Source organism: Nannospalax galili, unplaced genomic scaffold (genome assembly GCF_000622305.1).
Source record: "Nannospalax galili isolate Female #2095 unplaced genomic scaffold, S.galili_v1.0 scaffold1496, whole genome shotgun sequence".
NCBI lineage: Eukaryota > Metazoa > Chordata > Mammalia > Rodentia > Spalacidae > Nannospalax > Nannospalax galili.
In genome coordinates, this window is record NW_008337179.1 from 79849 (window position 1) to 96283 (window position 16435).

Sequence of the window (16435 nt, forward strand, 5' to 3'; positions counted from 1 at the left end):
CTGGGGCTACTGAGGCCCTCTGCTGTTCTTGGCTTTTTGTGGGAGTTTTGGGGCTCTGAATGCAGGTTCTCATGCTTGCATGGCAAGCACTTTGCCACTTGAGCTATCTCCCAGGTTTCTATACAGTTTTATGAGACTGCTAACTGGACTGGAGAGATGGCTCAGTGGTTAAGAGCAGTGATTGTTCTTGCAAAAGACCTGGATTTGAATCCCAGCATTCACATGGTAGCTAACAACTATCTATAACTCCAGTATCAGGGGCTCTGACTTCCGAGGGCACTTCATGATATGGGTGCACTTACACGCAGGCGTAACACTCATACACAAAATAAATAAACAAAAAGTTAAGAAAATGCTAACTGATGAATAATAGCTAAATGAGGATGGTATCCGTGAGCACTAATCCTCCACTTAATACTTTGGGCTGATTATTTCTATTTTGAGCCTCCTATCTTCTTTTGTAAGTTGTAGCATATAAAGTTACTTTCTCAGAGTTTTGTTTAGAATTAAGAAATAACGGCCAAGGGTACCTAACAGATCAACTTATGTTTGTTGCAGTCTTAGGATGTGCTAAGCAGTAAGCTAAGGAACTTTATGATAACCTGACATACAGTAAATGGTGAGTGAAGTGATTTTCATTGATCATAGGATATAAGTGCTCATGAGAACTGTTTGGCCATGGCCAAGGGTCTGGTTGCAAAGGGTGGCAGAACTTTCTAAGGATGGGAAGTTCAGAAATGTCCCCAGAAGCAAGGGCAGTTGCCAGTGACTCTAGGTAAAATGACTAAAACAGAATTCTTTGGCTTTGACAAAATCAGGTCTTCTATCAGATATCTGATCTAATCTATGATGCTGTACTTGCATGCCCTGACAATTTACATCTATTAGGGGGTTCACAGGAAACTCCCTTATTTCCAGCCATAGGCTTCCTGAAGCTTTCTTCTTAATAAGATCTTGTGAAGGTAGGTGGCAAGTGTCAGGAAGGCAGCTGGAATCTTGGTAAACCAAGAGCCAGAAATCAAGGGCTTTATTAAAAGACATTTGAGAATCTTCTCTCTTGAGATAAGGTGATTGGAGTAACAGATCTCTAAGGATCTTGCCAGCTTAAAAAAATTTTTATTGCTTTTTTTTTCATTTCATATAACAATCTTGATCATATTTAGACCCCTTCTCCTATCTGAGCCCCCCCCTTGCCGGATTTCATGCCATCTGTCATATATTTTAAAGCCTACTGAGTCAAGTTTGTGTCCCCAAATGTTCCTTGGTTTGAGTCCATCCACAGGAGCCTGGCCAACCTATCTAGCATCACTCCTGGCCAACCTATCTAGCATCACTCCTTTAAAGAAGACCAACTCTCCCTCACCCAGCAGTGATCAGTTGCCAATAGTTCCTCAGCTAAGGTTGGGGTTTCTTACCTGTATCCCAACTTCTTTGCTGGGTTTTGTCCGGTTTGAGTTTGCATGGGTCTTGTGTATGCTGTCATCATTGCTGTAAGTTCATTTGAGCAAGTTCCCAGTCAGCTGAAAAACTGTTTTCTTGTGGTCATATACCACTCCTGGCTCTTACAGTTTTTCTGTTCCCATTGTGTGGAAGACACAAGGTTCCTGAACTCTGGGTGGCAGAGATTTAATATTGGAGTCCTATCCAGGGACACGTACTGTGTAGTCTCTTATTCTCTACATTTTGGCCAGTTGTGGCCTTCTGTGTTAATCACCATCTGTTACATGAAGAACTTTATTTTTAAACAGTTCTAAAACCCTGATTCCAGTGCTATGGCAGATCTCTGAATAAGAGGCTTTAGCCCTCATTAGCAGGGATGAAGTTCAGTTTATACCACTAGGAAGGAACCCTTTCTGTTCTCTCTTTCCAGTGCAGGGTGGGCATTAGCAGAGTTCCATGACCTTGGTGGGGAGGGAGCTTTGGATAAGAATTACCATTTCACACAAAAAAGGGAAGCTCAGAATCCAGCCCAAGGGGTAGGCCCAATGTCATGACTATAGGTGATGGCCAGGTAGTTTCAAGTACTGGGGACTGAGGTGTCTTATAAAAGCCAAGCTAACAATCAGGACAGTCAGAACCCTGAATGCATTATCTAGGGTTGAGTGAGGACAATGGGCCTGTTGAAGGTGGCCATTGATTATGTGTGCCATACTGAAAGAACCTAGAGGAAATGTGGCTGTAGTCTCGGTTTTCAGGTTCCTAGTCCACTGGCAAGGACAAGAAGGAGGCTGGAGTTGAACCTATGTCTCTAGGCATGGTCATACAAAAGCCTGGATTTTAGATCTCTATGACATCAGACTTCCTACTCCCCTACCATGCTGCTTGCAAATCTTGTCCTTAGCAGGCTATGCAGGAATGCAGGAAGAATGTAGTTTGCAGCAAGGCAGGCAGGTGGCTAGATAGACTTTGATAGTCATGGCTCAGACTGACAAACTTGGTAGGTAGCTTGAGAAAAATGTAAGGTTTTTTGGGGGGGTCTCTTAAATAATCTTTTTGCTCTAATAACCTATATGGAGAATATCATTGTGCCAACCTCTTCTTTTTCTTCCTTCCAATCAGTCATTTCTACTGTTGTCAGCAAAAAAAGACCGACTGCCAAGCAGTATCTATGTCCCTGAGTTGTCACTGAAAACTCTGTTTGAGGTAAGTGGGGGTGGTGGGCTGCTGTGTTAGCCTGTGCTTAGGACTTCAATAGCTGCTGTACTCTAAGTGTGTTATTCTAGTAATCTCAGGTCGAGCCACAGCTAATTCATGCTTTACTAATTTCAAAACGTGTGGCTCAAGGTGTTTGAAGTTCTGTATTGATGTGGTCACTTCCATGATTCTGCCTACGTGTTGCTCTTTTTTCAGAAGTATGTCTTCATTGGGCTGTATGACAAAATGGAACATGTGCCTGGCTTGGTCCAGTGGCTCATCTCCATTGGCGCAAGTGTTGAGACCATAGGACCCAGCCCTCTGCACGCCCTCCTGCGGCTCTGCATCCAAGCAAGTGAGTGCCCTCCCTTCACTCACCCACCATGCTGCCTTACAGCTCAGAGCCTGTATTAGTTTGTTTTCTATTGCTGTGATAAAACACTCCAACCAAAATAAACTTGTGGAGGAAAGGTTTTTTTCACCTTACAGCTAGCTAATAGCTGGTCATGGAAAGAAGCCAGAACAGAAGCTCAACTCAAGGCAGGGCAGGAACCTGGAGGCAGGAGCTGAAGCACAGACCATGGAACAGTGATGCTTACTGGCTTGCTTCTCTGACCTATGCTCAGCCTGCTTTCTTATACAACCCAGGACCAGCTGCCCAGGGGTGGCACCACCCACAGTGGGCTGGACCCGCCCACATCACTCAACAATCAAGAAAATGCCTCACAGACTTGCCCCCTGGGCAGTCTGATAGAGAAAATTCTGTAATTGAGGTTCCCTTTTTCCAGGTGTGTCAAGTTGACAAATGAAGTTCTCCCACATAGAGCCCTAGGACCCTGTGGAACTTACAGGACACCAGAGTTTAGCTAGTTGAATGCAGACTGTCCAAGTGATTGGGGTTTTCAAATGGCTGAAAGCAGCAAGGACAGAACGTCTTTATTTCTGCTCGCATCTAGTAGCCAGAGAGATCCAGATTGTAAGGACTCTGTTTATTTTTTAAATTTTTAAAAAAATTTATGTGTATGTGTGTGTTGCCTGCATGTAGGTAAGTACACCAGTGTCATGCAGTGCCCACAGAGGTCAGAAGAGGCTGTCAGATCCCCTGGGACTGGAGTTACAGACAGTTGTTAGCTGCCATGTGGGTGCTGGGATTTGAACCCAGGTCTTCTGCAAGAGCAGCCAGTGTTCTTAACTGCGGAGCCATCTCTCCAGTCCCAGGATTCTATGTTTTCAGATTCTAGACAGAAGGGTGGAGCCCCAGATGGGGATTTGGGACAGACAACTGTTGAGGAAGAACTCCCATGTGAGCTGTGGGTCCCCCTTGCTGGCAGAGGCAGCTTGCATGGTTTGGTCCCTTCCATGCTTTCTTCTGTCTAGCCCAGAGAACCTCCTGCTCCTGTTGTATTTTGAGACTATGGGGATTAAGAGGAACATGGTCTGATCATGATAGTTTTATTGTGGCTCCAAGGATTGCTCTTCTCCTCTTCCTTCCTCTCCCTCCTCCTTCCTTCTCTCCTCCCTCCTTTTGAGATAGAACCTAAGGCCTTGGCACATCATTGGCAAACTCTCTGCCATTGACCTACCCTTCCTTCCCTTTAAAATTGTGAGACTGAGTCTTTGTTGCTGAGTTACCTGCTTTGGCCTTGAATTCACTCTATAACTCAGGTAGGTCTTGAATTTGCGTTCTTCCTGTGTTAGACTATCTGGGATTACAGGCCTGTGCCACTACTAACAGGACTCCTGTTTTCATAAAACAGATTTTTTTTTTTTTTCTTTTTGAGACAGGATCTTCCTGTAGCCCCAGCTGTCCTGGAACTCACTATGTAGACCAGGCTGGACTTGAACTCAGAGATCCGCCTGCCTCTGCCTCCTGAGTGCTGGGATTAAAGGCGTGCGCCACCACACCCAGCAACAGATTTCTTTTTTAAAAGCTTCATTTTTAAACAATTTTAGTACTTTGATTCTATCATTAACACGTACTCTTTCTCTCATACACACGTGCATTCACACACACACTCTCACACTGACACTTTAGGTAAACTTGGTTTTTCTTGCCAACCATAAGAGGCATCGTGTTTGATGTCTACCTCTATCAGTTTGAGCCAGAAGGAGCCAAGAGAATTTCTCTGTCTAGCTCCTCATCTTTCCAAAAGTCATTTGGCATGCCAGGATTTTCTGACTTGCTCTTCTGACTTTCTTTTCTGCCCCACTGTTACCCATTTCATCTACTGGGAAATCTATAAGAGATTTTATCCTTACATTAAACAAGGATTGGTGAACAAAACATTTAAAAGTAAAGCCTGATTAAAAGCAGTATAATCCCCATTCTTTCCTCTCTTTAAGTTATCTGGAGCCAGTGCAGTTCAGGCCACTTCCTTGCTTATGCCCTCTGCCCTGCTTCTCACCCCTTTTCTCCAGAGTCTCCTTCCTCAATAAATTACACATGTAACAATCCTTGTCTTGGGCTTTTGGGGGACCTGACCTAAGACTATGATGAAATGACTGTGTTTCTCCACATCTGTTTGTGGAGAGTAGAAATGTGTGTTAGATTCCTCATTTGGTTCCTTTAGAGTGGCACATGATTACTTTGTTGATTTTATGTAGGCGGAAAATAACATTTGCAACTTATTTCTGTCCAGGGGAAACTGAACTTTTCAAGTGGCTAATGGAACACAAGCCTGAGTGGAAAGACTGCATCAACCACAAAGATGAGGCTGGCAGCACTGTGCTGCACATTGTCGCTGCTCACTCCCCAGGATACTCCATCAAGCGTGAGTAGTGAGACCATGTGGAGGGTGTGTTGTGTGTCTGGTGACTGCAAGACATTAGAAAACCCACGCAACCCACCCTGGAGTTTTTTTTATATATGTGTGAGTGTAATAACCTGCATGTATGTAAGTGTACCCATGTCATACAATGCCTAAGGAGGTCAGAAGAGGGCATTGAATCCCTCGGAACTGGAGTTTAAGGTGGTTGTTAGCTGCCATGTGGGTGTTGGGAACTGAACCTGGGTCCTCTACGAGAACAGCCAGTGCTCTTAACCACTGAGCCATCTCTCCAGACCCTCACCCTTGAGTTTTAATGTTTCATGAACTATGGCAGGCTTAAAAGGCTGTACTTACCCTTTAGTTAAATATGATTGGAGAACAGATTGTAAGCAGAAGGGAGGATTGGTGAGAGAATTGCTGGGCTCCTGTGCTCTTGTGGCTCTAAGTGGCTTCTGCAGGGCTAAATGATTCAAGGACATGGCCTTCTGGCTGCATATTCTTCCTTGTTCTTCCTACATGTTATGAAATGCTTTTACTTTATGCCAGATCCGTGTTAGCTGCCTGAGATAAACTACGAGCCAGAAATAGGCATGGTATTTCCTTCATGGCACTTACAACTTAACATGGGAATTATATCCTGCCATATCCATAACGCTATACAACTACACAGAAGAGAGGCTGGCACACTGAGAAAAGGTTGTTTTGTGTTATGAATTATTATACTGTGAAGGAAGAAAGCTGCTCACCCCCATGGAGCTCTCTGAATGCACTCATTTCCCCAAACCAGCAGACCCCTCATCATTGCTTTCTGTTGGTTACAGAAGAACACTTTGTTTCCAGTTGTAATGGACTCTTGTTAATGGAAGGGATTTGAGAGGAGTAGTGGAGAGCTTATGCCTGGTAGTGATGTAGCCTGGGACTGATTTGGGAAACCAGGCTGGGTTGTGATCTTCTGATGACAAGCAACATTGGAAATCTGGAATTTTTCTTTTTAAAAAAATAAACGCCCTGTATATTTTAATTAATTAATTAATTAATTTGTTGAGAGAGAGAAAGAGAGAGAGAGAGAGAGAGAGAGAGAGAGAGAAAGAGAGAAGTGTGGTGGTCAGAGGACAATTTGTAGGATCAGCTCATCTCCTTTCACCATGTGGGTTCTAGGGATTGAACTCAGGTCTTCAGGCATTGTGGCAAGGGCCTTTACCTGCTGAGCCCCTTTTGAAATAGGCATCAGTTAGTTTTCATTGTACTTTGATACTCTTCAGATTGGAGGCATTATATTTTACTTTATTTTGTGTATGAGTGTATTGCCTGCATGTATGTGAGTACACCCATATCGTGCAGTGCCGTGGAGGTCAGAAGAGGTCTTCAGATTCCCCTGGAACTGGAGTTAAGGACAGTTCATAGTCACCATGTGGGTGCTGGGAATCGAACCTGGGTCCTCTGCAAGAGCAGTTAGTTCTCTTAACCGCTGAGCCATCTCTTCAGCCCCCAGATTGGAAGTTTTTGTCTCCTTTGTAGAAGTATACTATAGTAATTGTGCTAGTTTACTGGACTGTGTATCAAAGATGCATCAATGTAGTGGCTAACAATGATACCCAACAATCTGGCATAGTGCAACTGAGTTTTCTGCTGATTGTCTGGAAAGGCTGAGTTCAAGGTGTTGGCTTTGACTGGCTCTCATCTGGAATTCTAGGCCTGATTTCAACCTCATTCTGTGTGACAGAATCTAGTACTTTATAGGTGCTGAATTCAGGTGTCTAGTTCTTCAGACGTTGTCCTAGTTTGCATTCTGTTGCTGTAATAAAACACTCTGACCAAAAGTAACTTGGAGAGGAAAGGGTTTATTTCACCTTACCAGGTTACAGTCCATGATTGAACTCAAAGTAGGAGCTTGAAGCAGGAAGTGACTCAAAGACCACGGAGGAATGCTGCTTACTGCCTTGCTCCCCAGCTCAGGTTCAGCTATGTTTCTTATACAGCCCAGGCCCACCTGTCTAGGGAGGGTACTGCCCACAGTGAGCTGGGCCCTTTTGTATTAATAAGCAATCAAGAAAATGCCCCACAGCCACCCACAGGACAATGTGAGGGAGGAAATTCTTTCTAGGTGTGTCAAGTTGACATGGAAGATTAGCCACCACAGATGTCTCCCAGAAGCTTCTCTTAGGTTTGGTAGGCTATACATATTTATCTGGTAGCCTCCTGTATCTTCAAAACCAGGATGGGAGAATTTTTTGTGTGTCAAGTCCCTTTCATACTTTGAATCTTAGACTGCTTTCATCATTGACCTTTGACATTCACTTAATTAGGTCAGACTCAACCAGATAGTCTCTCTCTGTTAAGGTTAACTGATTTGAAGTCTTAATTATGTTTGTAGAGTCTGATCACAGCAGCACCTAGATTAATATTTGATTGATAACTCATACAGCATGGGTCAGGAGTCTTGGGGCTTAGCATTGTGCCTACCACAGTAAGATCTCAGTGGATAAGAAGTATAAGTTATGCCAGGTGTGGTGGTGCACACCTTTGATCCCAGCACTTGGGAGGCAGAGGCAGGCGAATCTCTGAGTTCAAAGTCAGCCTGGTCTACGTAGTGAGTTCCAGGCCAGTTGGGGCTACAGGGTGACCCTGTCTCAAAAAGGCCCAAAAAAAAGTGTTAAGTTAGTAATTTTTGTAAAGTAAGAAATAGGCAATGTGACTGGAGGTTGGAGAGGATGGCACAGTGAGCAGAATGGTATCTTGATAATGCCTTGCAGACAGTAAGCTTTAGTAAATATTCCATGGGGGAGCTGGAAGTTAGGCATTGATGTAATCTTCTGTACCTACACAGTCCTGTGTACTCCAGGGATAATCTATTTCAGTCTGAAAACTGTTGTATCTATGATCACTGAGACACCTTGATGCCTGTCAGATAGGCACATCAGAGCAACAAATGGAGCTGACAGCAGAGGGTTAGGGCTGGAAGGTGGTAACAATGACAACAAAAAAGCCCTGATGCCAAAGCAATTGCCAGTGTTTTCTTCTGTCCCCAGACAGGCTTGTGTTTGCTTATTTGTTTATTTATTCATTTATTTATATTTTTTTTCTGGAACAATATTCTGATTCCTCTCCAGGGGATAAAGAAATCTGAAGTCACAGCTTGCTCTTATCCTTACAGCTGTAACTGTTGCCTGGTAACCAGATTTCCCCTCTCTTTGCTTGTTGCCAAGGAGAGGGGAGAAAGGTAGAGAGGAGCTCACTTCTGAACCTCTTAAAAGCTATTGTCCTTCCCACTCCACACCACTACTCCTTGCTTTGGGGAGTTGGGTGGACTGCTCAAGGCTGTTAGTTTAGGTTCCTTAAACAAGAGGGACCTTGGTCCCTTGGTCCCAGGCCACTGGGAACAGGAGTACTCATGGGAACATCTCCTTATGGAAGGAGCCATGACAATACCCCCTTTTCGTTTTGGCCTGCCCTAGGACAAACAGAGGATGTACAGATGCTACTGAGCTTTGGGGCAGACCCCACTCTGCTGGATCGACACTCTCGGTCTGCTGTGGATATCCTGAAGAGGAATAAGAACTTCAGAGCTATTGAAAAAATCAATAGTCATCTGGAAAAGCTAGCTGCATCTTCTAAGAACCTATCAGGTACAGCTCCAGTGAATTAACTTTTGGGGGGTATGTGCGGGGAAGTGCTTCTGTGATATTAGATGCAAATTGGTTTATCTCTTCATACACATAGATGAAGTAAGACCTTTCCTCTCCAGTGTTCAGAAAATGTGTTTGTGGTTTTGGAAAGCCACATGAGACAACTCTTACTTAGAGAGCATCCATGACATTCTGGGAACTTTTCCAGGTCTACATTTGAACAGTATGGGTAATTTTTCCCCCTTGCATGCATGTAGAAAAAAAATGCAGAATAGAAGATACCCCAAATTAATCCTACTCCTCAGAAATGATCATTGCTGACAGTTTAAAACATACTATTTCTTGACTCGTCACTTTGGGAGACACTGCTGTGTAAGATGAAGTGGTGGTTGTGTCAGTCCTACTTGGAATTACGTGGTGGTGTCGTTTGTACCATTTATGCTCTAGTCTTTCACTCCTGTTTTCCATGCTTCATCTATGGATTGATTCTAAAATTGGAAGCCAGTGGGTGGCATTTTCATGGTAGTGTGATTACATAAAATATTACTCTTTCCACATAAGCAGCATGACTGGGACCGAAGAAATGAATCACTAACTGTCCTGAAACCGTTGCTTTTTAAATATGACCCTCTGTAAGCGGCTCCATGTAATAAGCATGGATATATTATGCTTCTTACAGTTCTTGCACTCGTGTATGACTCTTACTGTTCCTACTATCTATAGATTTCTTTCTTGCTTTGCTAGCTAGAATACTACTTGAGTTAAGTTTCTCATGGAGGAGCCATGGACAGTAAAATTATGGAGTTTTCGAAAGTGTCTACCTTCATGCTGACTGATAATTTGTTTGGATATAGGCATTCTGTTTCATTGATAGCAAGCTGCACTCCCCTTACCCCGCAGGTTACCATCTTTGTAATTAGGATATGCTTTAACATCAGCTTAACATGGCAGCTTTTTCTGGCATACTCAGTAATCCATGGTGTCTTTAGATTTATAAAATTCCATATAATCTTGTTACAATTTTGAAAAAAATATTTAATTGCCATCTAGTCCCCATTGCCATGGATCAAAAGTCTCTTTTCTAGAATGTTCTCTGCCCTTGAGTTCTGAAATTTCCTTGGATTTATCAAGAAGTGGGTCCTTATTCTTTTTTTGGTACTTGCTGGTCCATTTTAATCTGTCTTTCTTAGCTCAGGGAAAAGACGACCATTGTCTTCTCTTCCAGTGGGTTTTTTTTTCCTTTTCACTACTATTAAATCATTGGATGAGCTTCTTAGGTTTATAATGTATGTCTCCATAATATTTAATTTGGTTTCCAGCTTTTCCTTTGATAATTGACTTTGTCTGTTGCTACATTTTTTAAACTTGGTAAAGCCGTGATTTTAGTCACTAAGAACTCTTTCTTTTCTGAGTATTTCTTATTGTAGTGATTTATTATGTTTTCATTTGCCACATCTTCTTGAAATGCATCTTCTTAAGAATATCAATTCCATACATCTACATATATTTAAAAAAATGTCCTTTTCTCCTACCTGAGTCATTTGTGTTACTCTTGGAATTAGCTGATTCCTCTTGCTTCTTTGATACTTGTCATTTATATTTACTAATGAAAGACTAGATTGGTAATACTTATGAAATGGCTAGTGTATGTATCTTGCAGGTATTTAAATTCTCAGAATGGTATGTAATGATAGTTAAATTCTCTTGAATGGGTAGAAGAAAACAGCTTGTGAGGAGTGGGTTGCTGGGTGTGTGAGACAGTATGCTGTCTTAGGATTATTGTAGTTGCCAGAGGAAGATAAGCTTTTATGTGGAGGAGAGTGAAGCTGATTTTCATTTAGCACACTCCTGACAGTATTGTGCTCTAATTTTTATTTATTAATTTTAAGTATCTTCTATTGCTTCCTTGAGGCATGAAAGCTTTCTGAGAGCTTGTATATATAAAAATCTCAATTTCAGAATGACTTCTATAATTTGAGAAATCTGAAGTAACCGTACTGGTTGCTTTCTCTATGAATTTTGAAGTTTTAAGATAATAACAAAAAGAAACATTAGTTAATAGGTAGGAAATGGCTGATATGTTTACAAAAGTATATGTTACTAATTCTGGTCTGGTAAGAATAATGTGCATATTTAGTGTTACGGTTTCCTTGTAAAATATCCCATAGATACTCCTAAAGACACCTCATTGAGTCAGAATTTGTTTTTGTGGTGTTGGGGATGGAATCCAGGGCCTTGTCCATGCTGAGCAAATCTACCACTAAGCCATACCCTAGCCTTGAGACAGATTATTGCTCTTCCCTCTCTTCTTCCCCAGTTAAATCCCTAGCCTGGGTTTAGAACCATGGGAAGCAGACTATTAGAATCTAGCTTGTTTCCATTGTACTTGTAAGAGTTCAACTGGACTTTCTGGCAGAAAAGAGTGCATGAGAGGAACATGGAGTGTTCCAGTATTGCCACTTAGCTCCCTGTAGTCTGGATGACTATGTTTGGAGTCAAGCCCAAAGCCCAACTGCTCACTGACCATGGTTCTCATTGCTGGATGTTGCTGATTTGAAGGTGTTCTAAAATATTGACCATGAACGTTTTTCTTGCTATGCCAAAAGAATATTGAAAGACGATAGAGAAACACTGTTAAAAGGAAAAATACTGATAAAATTAGATAAGAAAAGCAGGATTGTAGTCAGAAAGGGTTAGTAAATTGGAGTCTTAATATTTCCCAAAGTGCTCCCAGCAGTAGAGCCCTTGTAGACGTGAATCCCTGGTTGTAATTTCTGAGTGGGGCTCTGCACCACGCATCAGTATTCCTGTGGATGCCGCCTATGTGGCTGTGTCGCCTGAGTTCTCTTAGGGTCCCTTGCTCCTGGCACTATTAGACAAACCATATAACACATCTTTATCTGAATTTTTCATAGTTTCTATCCTAGGTAAGGGAAATAGAGTAACTTACAAAGGTGAACACCCAGCACCCCACCGGGCCCCATTCTACTCCGTGGTTCAGTGGCCTGTAGTTCCAGATCACTTCGGGACCCCACCCACAGTCTCCATTATCTCCATTAGCTTTCACCCACGCCTTGTGGGCCCACAGTCTTGCCCCACATGGGTAAATGCCCCCTCTCAAGTCAATGCAGGCAAGACATTGGGGCCATATCCCCCTCCCGTTCTGTCCAAGATGGCCCCAACACTCCTCCCTCCCCGGCTAACTCTCCGCGGCCAATTCTCTGCAGCAGGCCCCGCCCCACGGAGGAAAAAGTACCCCTAGGGACAGGCTGCATGGAGTTACATGCATACGCTTTGTTTCTAAGGTTTTGCTTATTGTACAAATTAAAAAAAATTCTTTTTAAATTTTCATTTTATGTGTATGCATATATTGCCTGAGTGTAGGTAAGTGCACCCTTGTCCTGCAATGCCCTTGGAGGAGAGAAGAGGCCAGTGGATCCCCTGGAACTGGAGTTACAGACAGTTAGCTGCCATGTGGGTGCTGAGATTTGAGCCCGGGTCTTCTACAAGAACAACTAGTGTTCTTAACCGCTGAGCCATCTCTCCAGCCCCCAGTGTTGCACAATTTTTAAAGCCTAAGGCGAGAGTGAGTGGGAGCTCTTTCTTTGTCATCGCTATGTAATATAATTTTCTGAGGTAATAGAGATGTTCTATACCTGTTTTGTCTGATGATAGCCCCTACTCACATATGGCTAGTAATGCTATGACTCATGCACATGGAGAACTGAAAATTTAATACTCAGCTTTTATGTAAGTTAGTTAGTAGTCACAGTATTGGACAGGCTTTAGATTTTAGCCTTCAAAAGGTAACTCTATTCAAGCAGCAGCTGAGAAAAGGGTGGAATCAAAGGAAAGGGCTCTGGGACATGGAGATGAAGGTGGATCTGAATTTGGTTTTTGGGGGTCCAAATCTCACCTCATTCTCATCCATTGAAAGGGTAAATAAGGGGCTGGAGAGATGGCCCGGAGGTTAAGAGCACTGACTGCTCTTGCAGAGAACCTGGGTTCGATTCCCAGCACCCACATGGTAGCTATGTACCATCCTTAACTCCAGTTCCAGGGGAATCCAAAGCCCTCTTCTGACATCCACAGCATTGCACGACACGGGTGCACTCACATACATGCAAAAAATACACTCGTACACATAAAATAAAAATACTAAGTAAAATATATTTTTAAAAAAGGAAAGGCAAATAAAAGCCTTACTTTGGGGAGGAGCTACCCCTATGTTGTTTGTGTCCTCATCTTTATTAGTCTGGTTTGTTGAGTTTTAATTCTTTACATGTGATCTCAGCTCTGTTAGGACCAGGTTTGTTTTTGTCTTTTGGACTTTTTTCACCTCGATGAATGAAAGAACATTCCAGTTTGCAGACTAGGAGTAAAGGTGCTTTCTCCCTGTATTCAGTTCTGAGGGTCACTGTACCCCACTTTATTGATGATAGGGAACTGATCTTTGAATAGGGCAACCTTTGGTTTGCCCTGTTCAAACAAATGATTCTGCCAGAGATTTCTCCTATTCACTATACCAGAGCTTTCCCAACACGGATATGCATGCACTCTAGGGAATGCCAGAGACCACTTTTGAGCAGAAAAGCTTTAATCCTAGTCAGCCAAGATTATTATTGTCTTTGTTGGCTCTTCGTGGCCACCACCAGATGGCAGCGTGTTCACTTGGTTTAGCTGCTGTTGCTCAGATTTTAGGACTAGAAACAAGATCAGAGCCTTTGTCTGGCTTGAGGTCTTTTCTCTTGCTTGCCAGGCTTTGCCTTTTGGAATGATCTTGGATCATTTCTATCATTTCCATGTCGGGGGCTAGCTGTTTTCTGCTCTGCATTGGTTCAATGCCAGGAGAGTCTCTTATTTCTGTTAATGCAGGCATTGTCTTGAAGGATGTCAATTATATTTTTTTCCTTTCTGTAAACCAATATTTTAATTTTTAAAAGAAAATGTATGAGGTGCTGGAGAGATGGCTCAGCGGTTAAGAGCACTGGTTTTTCTTGCAGAAGACCCGGGTTCAAATTCCAGCACTCACATGGCAGCTAACAACTGTCCATAACTACAGTCCCAGGAGATCTGACAGCCTCTTCTTACCTCCACCGGCATTGCACAACACGGGTGCTCTTACCTACATGCAGGAAATACACACACATAAAAAAAATGTATGAAATATAGGGAAAAAATACTAACTTTTCATAGGAAAAACATAATTACTTGTGAATCAGTCATTTAGTCTTTTATTCTAAGCATTTATATTATACATTTTTATTTTTCATTTATATAAAGGGATTGATGTGTTAACTTGCTAATAAAATTGTGTGTAATAAAACTTACTAGTTTTGTCTTATAGTTTGAATAGTAAATTTTGTGTAAAACTGAAACCTCTTTTTGAAAAGATACATTTCTATTTTCTAAGACTTCTAATCACTGTTATAACTCTAGAAGTTCCCTTTAATTTTAAATTTCAGATTATTTGCTAAATATGATTATTGTAGAAAATTTGTAAAATAGTTTTATGTAACAATGAAAATTTACTGTAATTATACTGCTATATAGACCAGGCTGGCCTTGAACTCACAGAGATCTGCCTGCCTCTGCCTCCTGAATGCTGGGGTTAAAGGCATGCACCACCATGCCCAGCTACACTGCTTATTTTTTATTGGTTTTCTTATCTTTAAGCTAACAGTCATCCTTTTTAAAAAGTTTGTGATTATAATACATAAATAACTTGTTTTCTGATGTTTCTTTTGTCTCTTACTAAGCTTTAGAAAAAAGAAATAAAATGCATGTGTAATAAACTAGTCACCCATAGCAGTCACCTAAGGATACCATTTGTTGTATTTAGAATTCCATTCTTAGCATTTTACATTACTAACATTTTGTGATCTCTCCCCTTCCCCAGGCTAGAGGTTTTCCAATCTGCAATTGCCTTCTTAACTAGTTTAAACCACGCAGCCCTATATTTATTATACAGTTGTCTCTATTTGTAGCTGTTGCCAAGCTTAGGACATTTTGGGGTTTTGTGTGACTTAACTATAAAGAAATTTTCCTGGGTTAAGGATGGTCTTCTCAAAGCTTTTAATGGCATGCTGCAGGGAGACAGGCAGCATGCTTCCATCCACTTGGTCCTCTTTTCTAAGGGTACTTCATGCCCCATACTTGGAGTTTTCATTGTTTTCTTCATAGGTATTTTAGGAAGGGGAGAGGAAGAGTTCAGGAGTGCTAGCTAGGCACTGTTTTCTACCTCAGAGTGAGCTTCTAGATCAAGTGATGTCCTCCTTTGACAAGTGGTTGGCTTCTTCTCTCCTCTGGAGTATGGTGCTGTGGTGGATCTTGCTACTACCTCACATCTGAGGCTGTCGAGATTACAGGGCATAGAGTGTTTACCTCAAGAGTGGGTATTTGTCTGTTTCCAGTGTCCTGAATTTATTTGTTGAAATGTGATTCAGATGTGTACGAGAGACACAGCAGATAGTGTTGGAGTTCTACCTGAACCCTTGGGTCTCCTTTACCATTCTGTGTACTCCTTGACGACGGTGTGTCTTCTCTTGGAGAAGCAGCAACCAAGGCTGCTTTGCTGATGTTCCTTCAGGCCAGAAAATTCGCATCCTACCAGGATGGTCTGAAGCCAGTGATGGGTAGATACATGGGGACAGCTCTGAGGTGTGACTGAAGTCTGGAGCTTCCCTGTGGGATCAGCCTAAGGCCACCTCAGTGGGTCTCTGACCGAGGTCATCCCTTTACTTGCCTCCTTCTCCATTCTTACTCTACTTCCCCTGCCCCTGCTGGTCTTCCTACTTAGCTACTTGCACACAGCTTATCCTTTTTTGTTTTGGTGAACCAATGAATTTAATTGGCGTTACTTAGAGGAATGTGAGTGAGGGGTTACTTACAAGAACATGGGCAACTTAAGAGCAGCTAGACAATTGGGAAAGAGTCTCCCTCTGCAGAAATCGCACCACTAAGTATCCTGGGGGTAGGTGGGGGCAATTACAGCCTGTCTCATTTCAAGACAGCATAGCCATGTCATGCCCAGAGGAGAGAGTTCCTCAACAAGAATTGCGCTAAATTGGTAAATAAATTTAGAGGGAGTTTACACTTTTATTAGTTTTGGTGTTCCAAGCCTCAAACACAGTATATCTTCCCATTTATTCAGATCTTTAACTTTTTCATTACTAATCCACAGTGAAGTCTCAGCATACAAATCCTACACATCTTTTGAACTTTTTTTAAATAAATAATTTATTGAGAATTTCATACATGCATATAAGGTGTTTTGATCAAATCCACGCCCACTCCCTCCCCTCTAACTCATCCCATATCTGCCCATCACTTTTTTCTGATAACTTCATGTACTCTTTCTTCTTTGATTTATTTTATTATTTTTTTCAAGAATACATGATTTTTATT

General features: G+C 42.1%; 1 protein-coding gene across 1 annotated transcript in view; it reads left to right on the forward strand.

The window, feature by feature from the left end:
* The window catches only part of Trank1 (tetratricopeptide repeat and ankyrin repeat containing 1), an 87586-nt gene that overhangs the window by 12715 nt on the left and 58436 nt on the right, over window positions 1-16435 (forward strand). The window contains exons 5-8 of the mRNA XM_017797924.1: window positions 2560-2643; window positions 2851-2989; window positions 5274-5405; window positions 8858-9028. Of these exons, the coding sequence (XP_017653413.1) occupies window positions 2560-2643; window positions 2851-2989; window positions 5274-5405; window positions 8858-9028 (526 nt within the window). The remainder of the gene's footprint in view (window positions 1-2559; window positions 2644-2850; window positions 2990-5273; window positions 5406-8857; window positions 9029-16435) is intronic.